This window comes from Chenopodium album, chromosome 14 (genome assembly GCF_948465745.1).
Source record: "Chenopodium album chromosome 14, dcCheAlbu1.1, whole genome shotgun sequence".
In the NCBI taxonomy this organism is placed as follows: Eukaryota; Viridiplantae; Streptophyta; class Magnoliopsida; order Caryophyllales; family Amaranthaceae; genus Chenopodium; species Chenopodium album.
Window position 1 is genome coordinate 11830805 of NC_137847.1, and position 25315 is coordinate 11856119.

General features: G+C 33.7%; 1 protein-coding gene across 1 annotated transcript in view; it reads right to left on the reverse strand.

Moving 5' to 3' along the window:
- LOC145580065 (serine carboxypeptidase-like 18) overlaps positions 1-23585 on the reverse strand; it is a 93149-nt gene extending 69564 nt beyond the window's left edge. The window contains exons 1-6 of the mRNA XM_081637390.1: positions 23392-23585; positions 23093-23238; positions 10911-10990; positions 8989-9111; positions 4204-4306; positions 3705-3742 (exon numbers count right to left, since the gene is read on the reverse strand). Coding sequence (XP_081493516.1) covers positions 3705-3742; positions 4204-4306; positions 8989-9111; positions 10911-10990; positions 23093-23238; positions 23392-23522 — 621 coding nt within the window. The 5' untranslated portion in view covers positions 23523-23585. The remainder of the gene's footprint in view (positions 1-3704; positions 3743-4203; positions 4307-8988; positions 9112-10910; positions 10991-23092; positions 23239-23391) is intronic.
- Between the last annotated feature and the right edge of the window lie 1730 nt (positions 23586-25315).

Sequence of the window (25315 nt, forward strand, 5' to 3'; positions counted from 1 at the left end):
TTTTATTTTTTTTATTTTTTTTTTTTTTAATATGAGAAAAGGGGTTTAATTAAATAAAATGTTAAATGAGATCACATGTGGCATTGCATTGGTGAAAAATAAAGGGTACATGTGGCATGATGGGCATGATGGTTTGTGTTTTTAAATACTAACTAAGTATAGAAGTATAGATATAGATATAGATAGATGGCACCATAGTTGATGATGACTAAATAAATTAGTTAATTTGTTTACCAAAATGTCATATGATAAACATTTTTATCATAGGCCAGGGGTGTTAATAAAGATTTTTGTGCTTTTATCTTATAAAGTTGAAGATAATGGGTATTAATAAAGATTTTTGTGCCTTTTTATTTACAAGTTGTTGAATAAGACAGACTTTTATTAACTTATTGTAAGACTAGTTAAAGCTTAAAGTTATCTTAAAACTAATTAAAGTTACTTTTATATAATACAAAATTACTACTTTTAAAACATAAATTTTACCCTTAAAAACACTCATAATATATTAGCTTTATTATATTACGAGTAGCCATTATAAACTATACTTGTACATAATAGAAAATACACATTAAAGTGCAATCAAACTCATTACAAATCAAAATTAATGTTATTCTTAAATAGGTTAAAGTTACCATAAAAATTGTTAAAGTTACTATCAGAGTCTCAGATTGACTGTCTACAATAAAATTAACAAAAATCCAAGTATCCCAATGATGCCCTATCATTGTAATTTTGTTGATAATTTTGTAATATATTTTATAAATTTCTACATTTTTAGAGTGTAAAGCTAATTATTTTCCCTAATGCTTGTTAATATAATACAATAGGGAAAGGAGGTTAAATTAATTTCTCGCACATTATAACAAGTAGTTTAACCTAATTAAATGATTTAAGCACCAAAATTATACCTCTTCCATTGTTCTTTATAGTTGACAAATTTCATTTATCACACTTACCAATAATGTATGATCTAATTGTCATATATAGATCATACATTATTGGTAAGCATACATGACTATAAATGTTTTTTCTTATGCATCACAAGAGACGATCAAAGGTGAGCGTGTGAATAGTCAAATCAAACTAGGTTAAGTAAATTAAAAAAAAAAATTAAAAAAAAAAATCCCCGGAGGAAGTATTAGAATGAATGATATATTGAGTATCTATTTAGAGAAATTCATAAAATAGAGATAACTATTAGGGCATCATTGAGACACATTCCAAAACCACAAGCGACCTTTGAGACTTTTAGAATGTAAAAAATACTCCAAAACATTGGTTTGAGCATCTTTAGTTATTTATTAATATGTAAGGAAAAATATAGTTAAGTGACATTTTGTTGGATTCACATATTTTCATGATACTAACATTTTTCGGTTGGTGAGTGCGTAGAGTGAAACAAAATTAAAGAGGTAGAGATTGAGAAAATAATTAGGAGAAATATAAAGACAAGTACTCCCTCCGTCCCAAATACATGAGACGTTGGACTTTTTTTCACTATTCATGCATTACTTTGACCATAATTTTTTACTAACATAATAAAAATATATTTTATCAAAAAATATGTTGTTAGATAGGTATTAATAAAAAGAATCATAATATAATTTTTAAACTTATTTTCATTCATATTTAGTTATATAAAAATAAAGTCAAACTAATACATTGGCATGTGTACAATGTTGATTGTGTCATGTATTATGGGACAGATGGAGTACTAGAAAAATAACACTCAATACGACGAGCACCCAACATAATGCACTATAAGAAAATAGGTGAGTACAAGACCTTGAAAAGGTGAGTAGTACAGGAAAACTCTTACTATTGGAACTCACAATGAAGTAGTACAAAAAGAAATAGTGGATTAGGAAGATTGTGTGTATGTAGAAACTCCGATCCGATCATAATATGTAAGTAAAGACACTCATAGAGTCTATAATATACATCGGAGTTAGGGGTGTAAATGAACCAAGTGGATCAATAAATTACTCGGGTTCGAGCTCGATTGAAGCTCATTCATGTTCATTTATTTGATACATGAGCCGAGTTTGAACAAATTTTGAAGCTCGTTTAATAAAGGAAAAATTGCCGGGAATAATCCCACCTTTAGAGCGTCTACGAAAAATAATCCCACCTTTATACCCAATCTGCTCCTAATGGTCATAATTGACCTAGAACCGGTTGAGTAGGTAATTTTTTTTTAATTATGTTAATTTACACGTGTCACAACGTGATTGGTCAAAAAATAAGTTTTAATTTTAATTTTAATTATTTATTATTTATTTTAATTAATTATGTTAAAACAACCACCACCATCCCCAGCCACCTCCCCACCGCCAACATCAGCCCAGACCAGACTCGTCGCCGAGCCCAGTCCACCAGCCGAGATGTGTCGCCGAGCCAGACCACCAAGTTGCCGCTAGTCCTCCTACGCAGTCCAAACTAAGACAACGCAAGCTCCGATTTGGTGTTGCTGCAATTCGGCGATCGGGGAAAGAGGAGGGAGGCCGCAACACAGATCGGAGCACCCATCAAATCGGGAAAGGGGAGAGAGGCGGAATCGGAACAGGGAAAGGGAGAGCTGTCGGAATCAAAACGGGGGAACGGAGAAAGGGTTTTCGAAGGTTGCGGGATGGTTGGTTTCCGAGGGTTTTAGAGATGGTGGAAGGGAGGTTGGTGGTTCGGGGTCGGGGGAGGGAGGTGTCGTCGCTAGGGGAGGCGGTCTGGGAAGTCGGCGCTGTGGGGAAGGGTAGTCCGGCAGCAAGGACGGCCGGAACAGGCGTCGGGGAGGGTGGTTGGGGTTGGTGGGTGGTGTTTTTAGTTAATCAATTAATTTTTTTTCTTACAACAATTAAAACTTTTTAAATTATTTTTTTTTATTTTTTTGACCAATCACTGGCCAACACGTGTGTAGTAACTTGTTATAACAGGTTATATGACCGGTTGGGACCATTATGAGCAGATTGGGTACAAAGGTGGGATTATATTTAAAAATATCCCAAAGGTGGGGTTATTTTTCGCAGACACCCCAAAGGTGGGATTATTCCCAGCAATTTTTCCTTTAATAAATGAGCTTGAACATGAACATAAACATAGATATGCTCGTTCAGATAAGTTCATGAACAACTCGTTTATTTATGTTTGCGAACTACTCATTCATTTATATTCATAAATTATTGATTTATTCACAATTGTTAATTTAATTCTTATATTTTTTTATAATTAAGATTAATTCAGAGGTTTATAATTAGGATTTAATTATTATGCTAATTTTGAGATTTTCATATGTCAAAAATACAAAGCTCGTTTATTACTATACTCATTCATGAAACGCTAGTTTATCAACTCACTTAATAAACGAGCCGTTCACGAACCGTTCGCGAACATAGTGTACTAAATGAGCCAAGCTTAAACAAATTTTTAAGCTTGCTTAAAAACTCGGGATCGTGCTCGGACTCGCCTAAGTTAAATGAAATTGAACATGAACAAGGTAGTACTTGGCTCGGCTCATTTACACCCCTAATCAGAGTATTGAAGGATATGTAGGTGGATACATGCTCCCAAATAATGTCGAACACTATAGATTTATAGGTGATGTATGGAAGTGGAAGAAATGTGTGAAATCTTCTATACACATGTTCTTTAATAAATTTATCATATAAGTCTAGAATCTTCATGACCATTAACCAATTCTAGATTCTTACCTTTAGATTAAATTTCGGCAATAATCCCTTATTGTTCCCTATAAATACACAAAGAAAGACTTAATTTAGATAAATGTTTGGGGCAAGTACTACGTATAATGTTGCTAAAAAAAGTAAGTATTCCTGGATTTAAAATAAAACTACTCCCTCTGTATTGTTTTGTTTGTCCCATTTCAAATTTTGGATGATTTTATTGTAACTAGAATAACTAGAATCTTATTCTTTAATGTGTATCTGTTTTTCAAAAAGATAGTGTTGATATCTTTATAGAATCATCTTGATTTTAGTTTCTACATATTTGTTCCTTAAGCTATATCACATATCTTATTTATTATGCAAAAAAAAAAAAAAAAAAAAAAAAAAAAAAAAAAAGACTAAATTTTAGTGAATGACTATATTAATTCATGAATTAAACATATACAGACATACCGTAATTAATAATTTTATAAAATGACAAAAGAGTATAAGACAAGTACAATTCTAATTAGTACGTAATTACCTTGTAAAATCTCGTGGACGACAAGTGAAACAGTAACGCCTGAGTACGAGTCTCCTGAAATGTACATTGGATTTGCTTCGAATATTGGATGTTCTATAAGCCACTACATACATAAATAATTTTTTTATAATATGTTTGCTAACACAATATTTTGAAAAATTATTATTACGGAGTATTAATTATTATTACTATTACTATTAAGCACGTCCGTGCAAATCTGATTCAGGGTTGTTTTCTTTGTTTTCTTCGTCCTTTTTATTAGGAGTATGAATACCTTCGTTGGCTTCATTTTTACGATATTCTTCATCCCTTTAGACTTCTTAGGCCCTTAGTTTTTCAGAACTCTCATTAATTAGCTTAGATTCTCTCAAAACTCAATCATTGTAATAGTTTAATTGAAATTTGTGTTCTTACTTTCAACATTTTCTCAACTTTGAGGAAATTTTGTGTAGAAGTACCCTAAATATGTATCATATTTTGTGAACAACTACCCGTTTTTTAAAAATTTTGTTTAGAACGACCCGTAAGATTGCAAATGTTTGTCTAACATTACCCGTAAACAATTTTCATCCAATTGAACCGTTTGTAGGGTCCAATCCTATGGTTTAACTCCCCTCCTCAACTACATCTCTCTTCCTTCATTTACTTTTCCTCCATTTTCACTCGTCTTCTTTGACCTTTCACCATCTTAATCTGAATTAAGCAAATCTTCAGATTCATACCCTTTTCAGAAAATTGACAGAATCTAAAACCCTTTTCATTGCTATCTCTCTCTTTCCTATTCATCTCTTGTTGTTTTGGGTAATTTCCCAACTTTGAAGCTTCACTTAGTTTTCTCGCTCTTTCCTCTATCTCTCTTTATTTTCTGTTTTTAATTTCTTTTCATTGTTAATTTCTTCTCTAATCTTGCTTATTTGTTGTTACATGTTCAATCCACTTTGTTCTTATTATCACTTCTCTCAACTTGTTAGATTAATGTTGAAATTAGATAGGAAAAATTACCAGAAATAATCCCACCTTTGGGGCATTAGCTAAAAATATTCCCACCTTTGGATTATTTTTAGAATTCCACCTTTATACCCAATCTGCTCCTAAATTAATGGTCCCAAGTGATCGGTTACCTGCTAAAATGGTATTATAAAAAAAATTTGGGTTAAAGTACACATGTTACCATACAATTTGTTTAAAATTTTAAATTTAAAAAAAAAAATTGAATTAAAAAAAGCAACTAGCCCCGGCCCCATAATACTTATTGGGGCAACCGACATTGCAACCCCAACCAGCCACGGTTAATCGCTGAAGTGGAACAACCATCAGATCGGACCCGTCGTCGCTATTGTGGGTGGTTTGGGCGGCTGAAATCAAGGCAAGGGAGAGTGACGGAGGTGGAACTCGTGGCGGGGGAATATGAGGGAGGCCGATCAAACTTAAGCCAGGGAAAGGGGAGAGAGGCCAGAATCGGGACGGGGAAAGGGGATAACTGTCGGAATCAGAACGGGGGAAGGGGAGGAGAGCCGGGATCGGGGCGGAGAAAGGGCTTTTGAGGGTTGGGGTGGTTGGTTTTAATAGGTTTTCGTGACAGTGAAGGGAGGTTAGTGATTAGGGGGAGGGGGGCATCGGCTAGAGTTGTCAATTCGGGTAAACGGGTCAGGTAAGTGTGGGTCGGGTCAATTCGCGTTGATGTCGTAACCTATGCGGGTCGGGTTCGGGTTGGTTCATGCTTGAGTCGGGTTGCGTCGGGTCATACATCTTATCGAGTTTGGGTCGGGTTTAGGTCGGTGTAATAACAGATCGGGTTACATTCGGGTCGGGTGAATATTAGGTCGGGTTTAATTCGGGTTTTCACAGGCTAAAAAGGGTTAGGGTCATTCTTGGGTTCGAGTCGAGTTCGGTTCAAGTCAATAATTAGCGAGTTATAATCAGGTCGGGTCATTCTCGAGTTTAAGTGGGGTTCGGTTCAAGTCAATAATTTGCGGGTTATATTCAGGTTAGGTCATTTCCAGGTCAGGTCATTCTTGGGTTCAAGTCCGTGTTCAGTTCAAGTCAATAATTTGCGGGTTCGGTTAAGTAAAGACAAAATCCTTTTAATATTAACTTAGAGTAGTTTTAGCCTTACAAAGTTATGAGTTTATGACTTTATTACAAGTAGATTACAATGTATATAGTGTAAATCTTTATCTAGCCAGTCAATATCTTCAATAATAAAGATGTTTAAAATAATAAGTCGAGTTAATTTCGGGTCGAGTCAATAACAGGTCGTGTTAATTTCGGGTTGGGTTTGTAACAGATCGGGTTGAATTTCGATTCAAGTTAGTAACAGGTCGGGTTAAATTCGGGTTGGGTTAGGAATAGGTCGGGTTAAATTCGGGTTTTGACAGGTTAAAACAGGTTTGGGTCAACTTCGGTTCAGGTCGGGTTTGGTTCAGGTCAATAATTTACAGGTTATATTCGGGTCGGGTCATCTCCCAGTCGGTTCATGTTCGGGTTCGGGTCTCAAATACTCGGGTTAACTCGGGCTTAGGGTTGGTTTCAGGTCGGGTCAGATCGGGTTCGAGTCACCATTTTTTTGGGTTCAGGCAGGTCGGTTAATAATCGGGTTCGGTCGGTATTTCGGGTCGGGTCAGCTTTTGACAGCTCTAGCGTCGGTGCTGGGGGAGTCAATCTAGGCAGTCGGCGCTGTGGGGCAGGGGATTCTTGCAACAAGGCCGGCGGGAACGGGTGGCGGGGAGGGTGGTTGGGGTTGGTGGGTGGTTTTTTCAATTAATCAATTTTTTTTTTCTAAAAAACAATTAGAACTTTTTTTCAATGTTTTTTAATTTTTAACAATCACAGGCCGACACGTTTAAGGTAACTTGTTATAATAATTTAGTCGACCGGTTGGGACCATTGGGAGTAGATTGGATACAAAGGTAGGATTATTTTTAGTGGACGCCCCAAAGGTGAGAATATTGCCGACAATTTTTTAAAATAGATATTGTTGTTAAGGTGTTCTTTACCATGATTAGTGAGTAGTCTCTTAGCTAGCTAGGGGTTGGGTGAAGACCCAACCAAGCCATGGGTTGATTAATACTTGAGTTTGCATGTCCATTTTAGGTTGATGATTGATTGTTAAAGGATTGGTTACTTGCATGTGTAATTGGATGACTACTTGTTGCTCATGTATTCACTTCAATGCTTGCATGGAAAGATGAAGTTTGGTTATGAGCCTTTTCTTGTATGATTATAGAGAATTTCTATCTTGATTATGATTCCTTGTTTAGATGATGTTGTAATAATCTTAGTTGCAATCATTAAGTAAGAAATCTCAATTATCTATACCTTATTGCTTTCTCAAATCGATCGAAAGACAAACCCGAGTTAGTAGTCTACTTCCCATCATTAAGATTTGGTTGGCGTATCTTGTTAGTCAAGTTTGGCTTAGCAATGCTTAGTGTTGTGACGTCAAAATAAGACAATGTTGAGTGCCCTTTCTATCACCCAATTTATGTTCATGTTTGCCTATTGTTTTGATCTATTGATTTGGTTGGTATTGATTCTCATTTCCCCCTAATGTTTGTCTCCATAGTAATTAATTAATCAAAACCCTAATCTTGTGACCGAACTAGCTTACAACCGTTTCATATTCTCGGTGTACTCATACTCATTCCATATGAATACGATCCTTTACTTACCCTAAACCTGTCTTAGATTGGTTTTGGTAGAAAATTGTTTGGCCTTATGGTGTTTGTCCAATGACCGAATATAGCCTTTGTCAATATATCATTACCTAATATTATTTTAGAAAAATATACTTCCTGTGTTTCATATTAATTGCAACATTGGGGTATTATTTGTGAGATATAAAATATTCCAAAATTACAGCTAATACAAAATGCAGGTAGTATATAATTTTATAATAATTAGATATAGTGTTAATTACGAATTATTATATATTAAAGATTACCCCATGTAACACAAGACCTATCACATCTATTATATTATTATAAAAAAAATCCCAACTTTCATTTTCAGCACTCTAAAGTCTCATCCTTGCAATTCTAGCTCTTTTTTTTAAAAAAAAAAAAAAAAATATTACCAATACGTACTTCCTTTGTCCTCATTTGATTTTCCCATCTGAACTGTGCACATTTCTTAATGCAACACTTTGACCATAAATATCGTTATTTGCTTATTAGTAAAAAATATAACAATTGAATATTAATAATCAAATCATTGAGATGAATCAAATAAGACCCAACATGGCTATATTATGTCTTATATATTAAGAAAAATTTAGAAGATTCTCTCACCTTATGAATACTATCAAAATTACAAATGGGAAAATCAAATGGAGACGGAGGGAGTTTCTATTTTACTCATTAACCACATGTATTACTTAATATAATAATAATAATAATAATAATAATAATAATAATAATAATAATAATAAAATAAATAAATAAATAAATAAAACCTACCTATTCAGTTACATATTCACATTCCTTCAATTTTGCATGTGTAATATTTTTAATAACGGCATATAACTTACACCACTCACAAATTAATACACGCACATTTAAAAACTTTTTACAACTTCCACCTCTATTTTTTTTCCTTAAACATCCTCTACTACGTATATCTCGTGTATGAGCACGGGTACGCTCTAATTATAAATAATTTATAAGTTCTCTCAAATAATTCTTAACAAAATAGAAAAGTAAATGGAAATAGGAGGAGGAATATTATTTACGCAACTAAAAAAAAAAAAAAAAAAAAAATCTGAGTAGCTACAATAATATCACTTACCTTCCTCAAAAATTCGTATATACTTTGTGATTGCGAAGTGTCATCGTTAAAGTACGAACTTGAAGTTGTTCCATAAGAGAACCCAGTGCCAACAGGGGAATCTAGAAATATAATGCTAGCTACCTGAAAATTATTTGCGCTTTACATCAATATTTTTCACTAATAATAACAATTTCGTAATATTACCTCCGTTACTTTTTAGATGCAACAAACAACCCGACATGGACTTCTAGGCAAAAATTATTAAGGCTAAATTAGTAGGGTGATTTATAAATAAACCACATATACCCACCCACCAACACCACCACAAACACCCAAAACCCCACCAACCCACCACCACCCAAAACCCCATCAGCACACCATGCACCACTAAGGCCCTGTTATTTTGAGTTGTTCTGCTTTGTTGCTCTGCTTAGTTGAATCTGCTTTTCTTTCCTCTATTTAAAAATAATAATTTATTATTATAATAATTAATATTTAAAGATAGTAATAATAATAATTAATATTTAATAATATAAATTAAAATTTAATAATAATAATAATAAATAATTAATATTTAATAATAATAATAATGATAATAATAATATTTAATATTTAATTATAGTAGTAATAATAATATAATAAAAATAAAAATAAATAATAATTAATTTTTAATAATAATAATTTATATTTAATAATATTTAATAATAATAATAATAATAATAATAATTAATATTTAATAATAATAATTAATATTTAATAATAATAATAATAATGCTGAAATCTGCTTTGCTCTGCTCTACTAAAATCTTCTCTGTTATGCTGAAATATGCTATGCTCTGCTGATCCTGCTATCCTTTGCTCTGCCCATAAGCTCAAACTTACAGGGCCTAACATCAAAATTTCACCAGCATACACAACCAACACCACCTAAACCCCCACTAACGCCCAAAAACCCACCAACCCACCACCACTAACACCCAAAACCTCACTAGCACACCACCACTAACACCCAAAACCTCACTAGCACACCACCACTAACACCGAAACCCCACCAACCCACCACTAACACCACCCAAAACCCCACCGAAACTCACATCACTAACGCCCAAACCCAACCAGCTTAGCTACTGCCTAAAATTCGACCAACACCTCCAAACCACCCGAAACCTAATAAACCCTCCTCGAAATCACCTCCTAACCACCAAACCATCATTTGATTGATTTTTTGTATGTCAAATTTGACCATTAAAACCTATTTGACCATTAAACCTTAAAGTTGTGCTTTAATGGCGCGATGAAATTAAACAAAATGAGAAATTGAGAAGGAAGAGAGAGAAGGGAGAGGCGACGACTGGTTAACTACTCGGAAAGGAAAAGATGTGTGGCGGCGACCGTCCATGGCGGTAGGAGGAGATGGAGCGAAGTGGAAAAGGTTAGCAAACTGGTGGTGGTTGTCGGAGTAACACGCAATTGTGGGCGGAGGAGATGAAGAGAAAGATGAAAGGCGGGAAGAAATGTGGCGGTGATGGTGGTTATGATGGAAGGGAGAGAAAATGTGGTGGTGACATCGGGTGGTGTGGTGGTTGTGAAAGAAGAGAAGAGAGAAAAAACTGATGAGAAGGAAAAGAGAGAAAATGTGGTGGTGGACTTGGTGGTAGCTGGCAAAGTTGAGAGAATTAATGTAGGTTTTGATTAGATGTGTTAATTTTATTTAATGGTATGTTCGTAATTCCTTATAAAAAATGTACTAAAAAAAGGAAAGTTTTAGGCTGTTGCAACTAATGTGGAGCTTCCATATTTAATATATGTTGTGTCTAAAAGGTAGTAATTGATTTCTTTTTCTCGTCAAAAAAATAAAATAAAATAAAATAAAATTTCTCCATGCATATTTATTAGAGAGAGAAGTATAATAAATGCAAAGAACACAAATATTGGTGTACCTTGGTCCACGCATATGGATTTAATCGTAATGTTGGCATTCTTGTATCTAGATAACCACTGTAATTGAAGGCTAATGGACCTGTCAAAGTGTCAAGTAAGTTTTAACTTATTTAAGGAATTACAAACGTAGACTACTTCCTATAATAAAATTACTACTAGTACTGTAAAACTCCTCCATTCCTAAATAAAAACATATACGGAGTACTAAAAGCCTATTCTAATTTATTGAATTGAATTGAAGTGATTAGAGTTGAACTAAACAGAATTGATTTGAATTGAATTATTTATGAGAGAAATTACACGAAAAATACCTTTTCGTAGCAATTATTTTAACATTTTTGTATCGATTGTAATTGCTACTAAAAAAATCCCAACAAGTGGTTATTCGATACAATATTCACTGTTACCATAGCTTTTGGTAGCATTTTTCGCTTTCGCTGGGGTTGCCCTCATTAATCGATACGGAAAATTACATTCAATCATAATGATTATTATATTGAACTCATTTTTTATGAAAAAAAATCCCTACGTATAATCTCTACAAGATTCTAACATGTAACCTTAAACTCTAATATTAAATATTTTTCCAATAAGGTATGACATATTTTTATGTTCTCTTTGTCAAACAAAATTTTTAAATCTAGTGTAAAAATGGCTTTTTGTATCAATTTTTGGGTTTTAGTGGCGATTGTAAACGATACGCTTTTCCGTAATTTTATAAATGTGCAAAAAAAGGTGGATAAATATTATTATGTTTTTCGTATCGATTACAAATGGGTTTATTATGTCGATTGTAAAGTGATACAAATTCCTTTACTATTTCACAAACATATGTGCATATTGTAGCGAATGTGCAATCACTACGAAATAATCGCTACAAAAAGACAATTTTCTTGTAGTAAATTAAGAACTGAACTGAATTAAACTAAACTGATTGGAGCTGAACTAAACTGAACTGAACTCAACTGAAATTAAGTTGAAGAGAACAGGCCCTAACTTTGACTATCGAATTTAAGTAATGTAAAAAAATTATGATTTGTCATGAAATAACACATTTACTAGATAGATCCTATGCCATGCACGATAATTTCCTATTATTTATAATTCAACTCTATATTTTTAAAGGATCTTGCTAACGGGCGCCCCGGGGCGTTAGATAAGGAGTAATTATATTGGTTGAAATGGTATTAAGTTAGGAATGCATGACAAAATCACTCGTCGTTCGGTGTAATTAAGGTTAATTTTACTCTAATATTTGCACTTTAATTCTCTTATCTAACGCCCCGGAGGCGCTCATTAGTTTTTGCCATTTTTAAATAGCCAAAAATAAAATATTTTGTATACTGCATGTGGACAAAATATAATCATCATAAATTTTTTTTTTCAATAATATATATAATTTAATGAAATGAAATATGAAATATGATGATAGAGTGAATTAGACAAATAAGTTTAAAATAATGATGATAAATTGGTATCATTTTTCATTTTATTAACTAAAGAATTAAGTATTATATATTGTATTTTTAACAACTATGGGTAGGAATCCTAATCTATTTCTTTAGATCATTTGATTTAAGGTTGTCTGTATTAAAAAGATAAAAATTGGATTATAACATAAGCAATTACTACACTATGTATTTAATAATAAGTGTGGGATAATGAAAAACATATATAATTTTTCGTGCTTTTAATACATAAATAACTAAAAAAATAAAAAATCAAATAAGATTAATATTGTCAAAAAGAATATTATTTAGTAAGTCAATTCTTGATAAAAAAAATACATTTTGCAAGAATAACTAAACAATTGAAAACAAAGGAAATAATAATAATAATAATAATAATAATAATAATAATAATAATAATTTATATAAAAAACGCATCATTTTTTTTAAATTTTTATTACAAAATTACTGCGGATAAAATTTTGAAGATTTAAAGGAATAAATTAATACATAAGGATCGGATTCAAGAATAATATAAACTCCGTATATATACAAAGTAATAGACATTAAAATAATATTTTACTAGTTCATGACCCGTACCATGTGTGGTAAGTCCAAACAAAATATGCATTAATTATACAATTATAAAACAAACATATTGTGCGTGATATTGTGAAGATATCGTGCGTGCATGGTGCATCTATAGTAAAGATATTGTGATATTAAAATTATGTAGTGTCATATCTAATAGTAATGATTCATCAAATAAAAAAATCTGATAGTAATGTTATAGTGAAAATTTTTAGAAAGTGTGATAATAAACAAGTGTACATTAAATAATCAATTTATTATAATTTTGAATCAAATATATTCATTGTTATATAATGTTTTCTATTGTGATACTTATATGTTTAAAATATTTTAATCAAAATATATTCAAATTATATACTTGATATATATAATTAAAAAAAATTATAGTGAAATATTTTATATAAGGAATGAGATATTTTAATTAAAAAAAGAGAGAAAAGGGATTTTGGAGGGAAAATGACAGCACCACACACGTGTCAGAGTCATTTCTGGTGTTAGTTTTAGTATTAGAATAATAACTTTTTTATACATCCGGTGTATAGTACATCGGGGGTCACTTTTTATCAAATTTAATGCCACTTTTACAATTTTTTGGGTAACTTTTATCAATAAAGCATAAATATTTCATAACTTTTATTTATGTCATGATAACTTTTATTTATATTAGGGTAACTTTTACTCATTTTAGGGGTAATTTTATAAAGGATGTATAATATTTATTGTACATCCGATTTATTTAAAAGTGTGTGTTAGTATTATATTATTGATGATTGATAGAAAATATGTGAATCACAAATCTATAATTTGTTTAGGTAAGTGAATGATTTGGTGAATATTATTAATATATTTTACAATTAATTGTTGATGTCATTGTTAAAAAAATTAGAGGAAAAAGCAGTTTCAAGAAGTGATACTTATCATTTCTAGTGTCTTTTTCATAGCATCTGTTTTAATATTACATTACAAATGGAATAATAAAAGTATAAAATAATAATTTATACAATAAAATATATGAAAAATATGTGAATTACATATATATACTAGATTAGGTCCCGTGCCATGCACGGTAATTTTCACGTACTATATATTTATTATTAGGTGATACTATATTTAATCATAAAAATTATCTAATTGTAAAATAAGATGAAAATTCATAATTACAAAAATAAAAATAAAATTATATCATACTAAAGTATATAGTAGGAGTATTACATGCACAATGGATTACGTCACAAATTTTTTTTTTTTTTTTTTTTTTTTTTTGGTGAAGGAGAGGGGCAAGCCCCAAGGGAAAAACAAGCTAAAACAGAACAAAACAAACAGAAAAAAGAAAACAAAAGGAAAACAGAAAAGGAAACTAACAGCAAAGCCATAAGGGCTAAATAAGTAGCAACTAGAATGACTTATTCGAAGGCACCATCCTAGGTAATGCTACACCCCCCAAATCCTCCAATAAAATAGCATTAAGATCCCTCGGGACCGCCTCTAAAAGCTCAAGGTTGAGACTCGCTGAAACTCCGTAATTAGCAAGCCAATCCGCAGCACGGTTAGCTTCACGAAAGCAATGCGAGATCACCACCTCCCAATCTCTATGAGAAATCAGGGCTTTGCATTTTCGAATTAAATGAATGTAGGGAGAGTTAGTAGGAGTATCTTCCACTAACAGTGCAGCAACAACTTCGGAGTCAATCGAAAGTTGCACTTTTCGATGTCCTCCCTCCCAGGCAACCATTAAACCTTTCATCACAGCAACAATTTCAGCTTTAGTGCAAGAACATATTCCACAACTAATAGCAAAGCACTCAAATAACTCCCCATTGCTGCCTCTGATGATACCTCTAGCCCCTGCTCTTCCTGGATTCCCCTTAGATGCCCCGTCTGTATTCAGCTTCACCCATCCCCAAATCTGGAAAACTCCACCTGATATAGACTTGCTCTCTCTTACGCTTGCCTCCTTGTTGCATCTTCATCAATCCTGCATCTAATGCTTTCTTAATGATTCCAATTCTAGCAAAGATAAAACTAATCTGATCAACTGGAATATTAGGAGTAACATTGAAAGATTTTTCGTTTCTCCATTTCCACAACCACCAACACGTGACACCAAATACTCTTGGCCATTCTTCACCCTTCACCTCATCTCCATCTTCTAAATTATCAAGCAGCCAATCCAGCAGGGGAACGTTGAGATCATTGGTAGTTACAGGAACACCAATTTTCTGCCAAATTCTCTGTGCAGATGCACACTCCCTTAGAACATGGCTCGTTGTTTCTTCAGCAGCTCCACATGTCAAACACCTAGGATCAACAGTTAGATTTCTCACAAATCTATTTCGATTAGTCATTATTCTGTCTTGAGCTGCTAACCAAAGAAAGAATCTAATTCTTTGAGGAATTGGTGCTCTCCAAATGATTCTCCATCCTCTCAGATTCTCTACATCAGCATCTTCATTCCCTCTCATAATCGCAATAGCAGATTTAATTGAGAATCCACCTGAGGGGGTACCCTTCCAATACACCTCATCAACCACTTCATCATCCTCGATCACCGAGTGAGCAGAGATTTCACCAAGGATTCTTTCAGATAAGTAGTCTGCAAACAATTCGAGTTTCCACCCCACGTTGTTATCCCACATCTCACGAACTGTCATATCTTGAATGGAAAGGGGTGGTTCTCTATTTGCATATTCAATCAAAGGCTTCTCTGTAGCCCATCGATGGTGCCAAAAGAACGTTCTACAACCATTTCCAACAGCCATATTAACACCCTTTCTAACAATGTCAACACTGCTCATTATCCCCTTCCAAGTACTTGATGCATTCGGTTTGTCTTTAAACATATCCAAGTCGCATCTATTATCACAATATTTAGCACACAATACTCTTGACCACAGAGCACTTGGTTCAGCCAACAATCTCCACCCGAAAATAGCTAAAAAAGCCTTATTCGAGTCTCTCATAGAGTTGAAACCCAGACCACCTTCTTCCTTTGGCTTGGTAATATTCTCCCACGCAACTAAATGAACTCTTCGCTGCCCATTCCTTTCACCCGACAAGAAATTTCTGTTTTTCCTATCAATTTCATCACAAGTGGATCTTGGCAATTTGGTTGACTGCATAGTGTACGAAGGAATTGTACTCAAAGTAGATTGGACAAGGGTTGCTCGGCCAGCTATGGACAGAGTTTTAATCTTCCACCCCGCAAGTTTTCCATTAACTTTGTCAACTAAGTACTGGTACTCTCGCTTTGATTTTCTGTCATTTATAGTTGGAACACCCAAATAACGGCCAAAATCCTTTGTTTGCTCCATACCCAAGCAGCCACAAATAGCTTCTCTTGTGTTCAAGTTCGTGTTTCCAGAGAAGAAAACCTTAGACTTATCCACACTAACTCGACTTCCAGAAGCTTCACAAAATTGTTGTAAGCAATTATTAATCACATGAGCTTGATCAATGGATGCTTCACTAAATAGGATGAGATCGTCAACAAATGCTAAGTTTGAGATAGCAGGCCCATTTCGACTTGCTCTCACAGGCTTCCACCCACCCAACTTAACTTCACGATCAATCAAATGAGCAAGCCTCTCCATACAGATTACATAAATATAGGGAGAGAGCGGATCTCCTTGACGAATTCCTCTTGATGGAGAGAAACCTTCCATTGGTTCACCATTCCACAAAATTTTCAAATTTGCCGATGTTATACATTGCATTACTATCTCAACCATCATTTGCGCGAGTCTAAGTTCCATTAAAGATTCTCTAATGAAGCTCCAACGAAGTCTATCGTAAGCCTTCTCGAAATCAATTTTGATGGCCATAATGCCATTCCTTCCTTGTTTACCTCTCATTGTATGAAGCATTTCTTGGACTATCACCACATTGTCTGTAATCTGCCTTTTAGGGACAAAACTACATTGAGTAGGTGATATGAGAGATGGTAAGATCGGTTTAAGCCTATTAACAATTACCTTAGTCACAATTTTGTAGGTAATGTTACATAGGCCTATTGGCCTGAATTGCTTAGCATGCTCTGGAATTTCCACCTTTGGAATGAGAACTAAGAAGGCATCATTGAGACCTGACGGAAAATTTTTCCCCTCAAGAACATCTTTCACCATACGCACCAAATTTGGATGAACTAAATCCCAATATCTCTGATAAAAGAGAGGTTGGAAACCGTCGGGGCCGGGAGCTTTACAGGGATCCATACTCTTTAAAGCCAAGTAGACTTCACTAGTACTAAAAGGTCTCGATAGCAACTCCATCTCCATACTAGAAATTTCTGGAAAATAGTCCAATAAAAGCTTCGTAACAGGGCTGGTATTCAACTCTTCCTGGAATAAATTCTTCCAGTAATTTAGCACCATGTGCTGTACTTCATTTGGCTCAAGAATCCAGTCTCCCTGCGCATTTTTTAAAGTCTCAATTCGATTTCTTCTCCTTCGAATGACTGTCGAGAGGTGGAAATACCGTGTATTACGATCACCATCACAAATTGCAAGAGTGCGCGACTTCTGAAACCATAGCAACTCTTCAGCAGCTAACACCTCATCCATCTGTTTTCTGAGATCTGCTTCTAGCTTCACTAGGTGGGGTTGTCTTCCCTTCGACAGTTCACTTTGAATACCCTCCAATCTAGCCCATAATTCTGATTTTTTTCTGAATATGTTGTAAAACACTTCCTTATTCCATCCACTCAGTTTTTCAGCAAAATCTTTCAAGAAGGGGATGACAGGGGTGTCACTTCTCCAATTGGTTCGCACAAACTCATCAAAGTGTTGATGAGTTAACCACGCTGCTTGGAACCTAAAAGGTTTCAAACTAGTAGGGATGGGAGCAAAACCCGAAGTACTTATCACTATTGGACAGTGATCTGATTGTGATTTTGGCAGATTTCTAACAGCTCCTTCTTCAAACATCAAGCACCAAGCCTCATTAGCAAGTCCTCTATCAAGACGGGCTGACTTAAACGTTGCAGGGGTAAGGCCTCGAAACCAAGTGTGGGAAGGTCCTGAGCAACCTAGATCAATTAACTCATTATTCTCCACCCAATTTGAGAATTCTCTACACCTTCTCTGCATCTCCGAACCCCCTATACCATTCCTCTCATCCATGTTCATAGTCTCATTAAAGTCCCCTACTAGCAACCATGGACCATTAAAAGCATCTTTTATTCTTCCTAACTCATCCCATAATTCTCTTCGAAGGCTGCTCCCCGGGCTAGCATAGATAGCAGAGAATAGCCAAGGGTCTTCACCACTTTTTTTTATTGTAACCGTAATGTGTTGAGTGCTCTCACCATATACAGTGACACTTATTTTCTCTGCTCTCCAAAACATCCAAATTCCTCCACTAAAGCCTTGCGCTTCTACTCTTCTTTGACCCGAAAAACCAATCTTATCACAGATTTGTTGAGCTTGAACTCCACTCATATGAGTTTCTACCAAAACTAGGATAGATGGATCATTAATTCGAATTAACTCCTTAATGATAGTCATCTTATTACCAACTCCTTGAACATTCCAACATAAAATTTTTAGCGACATATTAAACATCGGACAAACAGGGAATGTATCATACACGTTCAAAGGAACGATAGGCAGTAAGCTTAGAAAGGCTCTCTGCAGAGCCTTCATTGGACCATCTGTTTCCAGAGGAATCGAGAAGTTCACCATCATGCAAGAGGGGTTGTGCTCCGGTTGCAGGTAAGTGGTGAACTGAATTTCCGCCTTGTTCGCCAATGGGTGAACCACTATCTGATAGGGGCCCTCTGTCGAATACTCCATGAACATCTCGAAGCTTGGGGGAATCTTCAATTCCATTGTTATCGGGACTTGATTGGGATTCATGGTTAATTAACTGAGTAGGATTATGAGTCACTCGGTTTTCTTTACCACTTGAACCAACCAGTTTAGCATAGGGGGAAAAAGAATAGGAATTTCTTGTAGCAGAAAAAGTCCTATTTTTTGAAGTCAAAGGGTTTCTACTATCTTTTCCATAATTCACCTTAGATGAATTAGTTAAGATATTATTCTGAGAAGAATTTTTGGTAATATTTCCTAAAATCCTATTATTATTTAGGATTTTATCTTTTACCAAATCAATGTGATTGTCCTTATCTTTTCCTAAATCTTTTGGAATATCCTCCATCATATCAATATTTCCACTAATTTCTCCTAAATTCACTGCTGAATTATTCCCCTCAATAATATCTTCCTCCATTTGATTTTTTTCCATAACAGAATTGTTATCATCCCCAATATTTTGCTCCTTACCAAATCTAACTCCCTTGCTAGTTGGCAAAAAACCTTGGTCAATATTTGACTTCTCAATGACTTGAACTGCACCACCCTGGTTCGAATCCTCATCTTCACCTTCTTTGTTTTCCTCAATATTTAGAACTGCAAACCGAGATCCTCCATTAGTAGTACTCTTTTTCTCCTGCTTTTGAACTTGCTTAGGAGCTTCACCAGTTCTCTTTGTGACAACTTGACCTACTTGCTTGTTTTTCCCCGAAACTTGTTGTTTCTTGTTCACTTCCTCTTTGTTCTTAGGAGTATGTTTCCTAGTAGGCTTCTGAACCAACATCCAGGCACCATATTTATCCTTTGTTTCTGGTCTGTCAGAGACAACTTGACTTTTATCAAACACACCCAAAGCTTGAGCATCCTGCCTTAATAAACCTGCCTCTTGTCTACGCTCACTAGCAAAAGCAGGACATTCATCATCTTTGTGTCCAAGCCGTCCACACTTAAAACATATCATACGCAGACCCTCATATTGGATACGCCACACTCTACCATTCAATTTGAACCTAGATAGCAGAGGTTTCGTGAGATCCACCTCAATACAAAATCGAACATACTGTCCTCTGTCTTTTGACTCAGTATTGCGATCAATCTTAATCACCTTTCCAATTTTCGATCCAATTACTGCCAAGAACTCCCTGTCAAAATACTCAACTGATAACTGTGGGATTCTAACCCAAGCCATGAGGTTCTTAATTGGTGCTTCATCTACAACAAAATTCGGAATCCACTTCCGAATTGTTAAGTAACTCTCACCTATCATCCAGGGACCTTCAGCCATCACGAAATCATAGTCTTCTCGATTGTTAAATCGGACAACATAGTAGGCATGACCTACATCAGTAAGAGCAATATCGCCTTTCAGATTCCATTTGATCCTTAACCTTTTGACTAGAACATCATAACTCAGCCTTCTATCAAAGAGTTTGATAATAATGGCATCCTTCCAAGGTTCGCGAAGAGTTTGATAATAATGGCATCCTTCCAAGGTTCGCGAAGTCTACGCTTCTCTTCTTTGGTTAAATAAATTGTAGGGCAACTTTCATCATCGGAATCGCAATTCAAAGGGACATCATCATCCGAGACCAGATCATCATCATCTATCATATTTTCAAACAGGGGATTCTGCTTATTTTCAAAACCCCTAGCCATTTGACTATATGAAATAGGACTTGCATTCCTCTTCTCCAATATGCACATAGCAGTTTCTGCCACAAAGGATTCCTCCTCCATCGCTGACATTTCCTCAGGGTTTCCTTGTGATTGATGCCGCTTAAATTTCTTATTCGATCGTTGCAATAGATCGTTTTCTTCGCTAGATAGGTTTTTTTCTCTCTCACTCTCGCTCGACATTAGAGATTTAACTCAGTATATACTTGTATATACGTCACAAAGTTATATGTAGGGAAATATATTGTATAGTATTAAATATTCTCTAAGAAGCTTTGCAAAAAAACAAAAAAAATTATTATTTTGGTTGATTTTTTTTGAAAAGAAGATGATACATGTCATTCTCGGTTTCACCTTTAATATCATATAAAATATATAATTATAGTCATAGATTTCAGTGTTAAAGTCAATTTGATGCACTATAACGTAATATTTTTTTTAAAAAAAATTTCATACTATAAATATAAATGAAATCCATTTGATTGTAATAAATCAGGGAAAAAAATCATTTGAGCAATTAATATCAATATTAGTAATAAGAATATTTAATTGCTATTATAATATATAAATCAGATATATATATATATATATATATATATATATATATATATATATATATATATATATATATATATATATATATATATATATATATATATATATATATATAATTTTATTGTTTTAAATAAGTTGTCAATAAAAAAGATATAAAAGGAAAAATAAAGTTAGTATATATTTATTTTTGGAAAATATTTTTTGGAGGAAAAAAACGACACCAGGAAGTGACATGTGTCACTCCCGGTGTCTGTTTTAATATTATTATTATTATTATTATTATTATTATATATCGGTTTTTCATAGGAGTCTACAAATGACAAAGAATATCCGTCGTGTTCATAAATCATTCCGTCTGTGTCCAAAAAACAAAAATCTGGATTGGATTAAAGACAATTAGTCCAAGTATATGAGTCGAAGTTGTAATTTATTTTGAAAGAGCATCTAATTAATTTAATCAGCCTGATTTTATAAATATGGTAGATCTTCACCCAAAAAAAAAAAAAAAAAAAAAAAAAAACATAACAAAAATAAATTAATACCAGTATTGTAGATCAGCCAACTTTCGAAGAAGAAAAATAATAATGACATGGCTACCTATCATTTATTATTATTAGATGAAAAGGCAAAGCTATTCTTGTTTGTTAGCTGAAATGACCATATTATCCCTTGGTTTACAATTTTTTGTACTTCCTCCTTTTTTTTAATTAAGCCCCTATTTGGGGTTTTTCACGACAAGTGAGAAATTTCAAAATTCCTTAAAATTAAGCCCCTATTTGAGAATACAAATATGTATATGGGATTAAAGGGAGATAAATAGAAAAAAAAAGTGGTTGGAAATTATTGATGAGAGGGAGAGAGAAAGTCGTGGAATTAATGTCAAAATTACAAAAAAAGAAAAAGGCAAAAAATGACAAATCATAAAAAAGAAAAAAAAAGAGCAATAATTGAATAGCAAAAACAATTTAAGAATTTGACAACAACTGAATGATTAAAGCAATAAATGAATATTTATCGGTAAAATTCAACGCAAGTACTAAATACAGTACAAAATAACCTAAATGTAGAAATTAATTAATAATACAAAAATAATAAAAAGACTGAAATACCCTTTTCCAAAAAAAAAAGGATTTTTCTACATTATAACCCTCTAACTTTCCGTTTTCTAAGATGTGCCCCCCACTTTTTAGAAATCTACATTGTAACCCCAAAATACATTTACTTTCTATACGGTAACCTTGCTGTTATCCCGCCGTTAACAAATTTCGTTAGTGGGTCCCACTCTCCACTTAATAATTATTTATTATCGATTTGTGTGTTAAAAATTGTTCTATTAAAGGTTTTGGGGACTATTTTGGCCCCTAAGGATCCAAATTGAGCTCAGATTTAGCAAAAAAATAACATAAATACCTCGTTTTGCGTATTAAATACGTAAACGCGCAAATCGAGATATTTTTAAATATGCAAAACGAGGTATTTATGTTATTTTTTTGCTAAATCTGAGCTCAATTTGGACCTTTTAAGACCAAAATAGCCCCCAAAACCTTAACACAGCTATTTTCAATATGCAAATTGATAAAAAATTATTATTAAGTTGTGAGTGGGCCCCACTAACGGAATTTGTTAATGGCAAGGTTACCGTATAGACACTGATTGTATTTTGGGGTTATAATGTGGATTTGTCAAAAAGGGGGGCACATCGTAGAAAACGGAAAGTTACAGGGTTATAATGTAGAAAAACCCAAAAAAAATTATTCGCCATTTCACTAGGCTTTCAGATTTTACATTTTTTTTATTTGCAATTTATTTCACTCGCCAATTTTTTCCTTCAATCACCTTTTTTTTTTTTCTTTTTTTTTACCTTTTCCCTCAAAAATCTTCAATCTGAGCCTTAGAGACGAACAAGTCGTTCACCACTCATAAACCATCTAGTCTAAGGTTTTTTTTTGCTAAATTATTTTTGTTGAATTGTTGTAGTTTTCATTATAAGTACCCCGCCTATGTTTTTCGTGGGATACTGTTCACCCTTCAAAATCTTATCCGGGGGGTACTAAAGACCCCCAAAATTCTTATCCGGGGGTTACTAGAAATGAAATTATGACTTACCGATTTGAAAGAAAAGTCCTGAGAAAGAAGAGCAACCAGGACCACCACTTAGCCACAGCATTAGTGGATCTTCTTTAGGATCTCTCTCTGATTTAATGAAGTAATAAAATAACTGCATTTCCTCTGATTTTCCCACTCCTATATATCTGCATTTTAGTACAACAAAAGGCATTGAGTAAGTGGTATTGGATTTACGCTATTCTCGGATGCATGTATATTAAATACATTTAAATGTACACCATAAATTTAGTTACAACCGAGTGTATAATAGACAGAGTAGTTAAACTTGATTAAATTACCCAGTTTCGAGGGTGAAGGGAAGATCGCCAGCATAACCAGGTAGAGACTTGATTAAGTTGGGTTGAGACTGAGAGAAAGGGATCATTGCTGAGATGATTGACAAGATTAAAATTTCTACCAAGTTTACCATGTTTAGTTTGTAAATACTCCAGAAGAAATTGAAGCAAAACTTTTCTTTTTTAAAAGTACAGTGCTAGTAAGTAGTAACTAGACTTTAGAAATTTAGTGATACGGAAATTTTATATATACTAATATACTATGTCGTAGTCAAGGTAGTTAAGTTTTGCGTGAGTTAAGAAAAAAAAAAAAAAAGGAAAAAAAAAAAAAAGGTAGTTAAGTTTTGTGGTACAAAGAGCACCCACGACATTGGTTTAATTTAGCAGCCATAGTTGTGACTCACAAAGTCAGAGACACTGCAGGTTAAGTAGAAGTGTTAAAAGTGTTGAAACTCATTGTAACCCACTTGTGAGTGTCTCACATTAAAAAAAGAGGTGACGTGGTTTTACTTTATAAGATAGAGGAGTAACTCCTACTATTGCCAATTGGTTTTAGTATGAAAGCTCTTAACTCTTGTTTGTAGACCAAACTCTCCTCATCTTTGTTCGGATTGCCCAAACCCATATCATATTATCTCAAAATTTAGCATGGTATCAGAGCCCAGGTTTGTTGGGCCGTTCATAATTGGGTATTTGTCAAGCCAGTGGTTAAGGGGCCTTTATTGGATGTTCATTCCCAAAGAGGATTTATATTGTACCTTCTGGTGTGCTCTAATTCTAAGGACACTCACAAGTGAGGGGGAGTGTTGAAACCTATTGTAGCCCACTTGTGAGTGTTCCACATTCGAGAAAGAGTATAGGTGTTCCATTTTATAAGGTAGAGGAGTAACTCCTACTATTGCCAATTGGTTTTAGTATGGAAGCTCCTAAGCCTTGTTTGTGGACCAAACTCTCCTCCTCCTTGTTCGGATTGCCCAAGCCCATTTCATATTATCTCAAAATTTAACAATACCCGATCCGGCCAGATTCGAAAAATATCCGATTCAGATTTGGACTCGTGTGGACATAATAATTTAACATGACTTAACTTTAAAAATTAATCCGACCCGACTTTATTAGACCTGATCCGGTCATCCGAATTGACACCTCTAATATTAAGGCGGACCTTGAAACCGATTCACTTTATTTCTAAGAGACTGACTTGTCGCCGTGGGACCGCTCGATGGATAGCCGGTTTGAAAATTTTATAGTGGGTGTTTGGGAAATGACTATCACAATATTTTAATGATTATACAGTTAAAATTAAAGACAATTCGAACCACATCAGGTGAAAACTCCTTTGTTAATCTAGTGCGAGTTGAATAAATCCAATCAAAAGACCTTATTTACAACCCAAGTGTAATATATATATATATATATATATATATATATATATATATATATATATATATATATATATATATATATATATATATATATATATATATATATATATATATATATATATATATATATATATATATGCCTAGTTAATTTCCTAGACAAACAAAATTTATTTATGTGGGGGTATAATCATCTTTTTAAGTACCAGTTGAGGGGTACATGCGTCTTTTTATGTACTACTTGAGGGATACATGTGTAATTTCCTCACCAAATAGTAAAAGCAAGTTGCAAATAGTAATTGAACTACTCACCAAAAGTACTGAATAAATGACCAAACTTTTTCAATATATTTACAGAAATACCACCAGATTAACAAAAATTCGTTTATCTGACAGATAAACTTGTATATATATATATATATATATATATATATATATATATATATATATATATATATATATATATATATATATATATATATATATATATAGTTGAGCACTTAAAAGAACCTTTCTGATAAATTTTCCCAAAAATATACACTTTT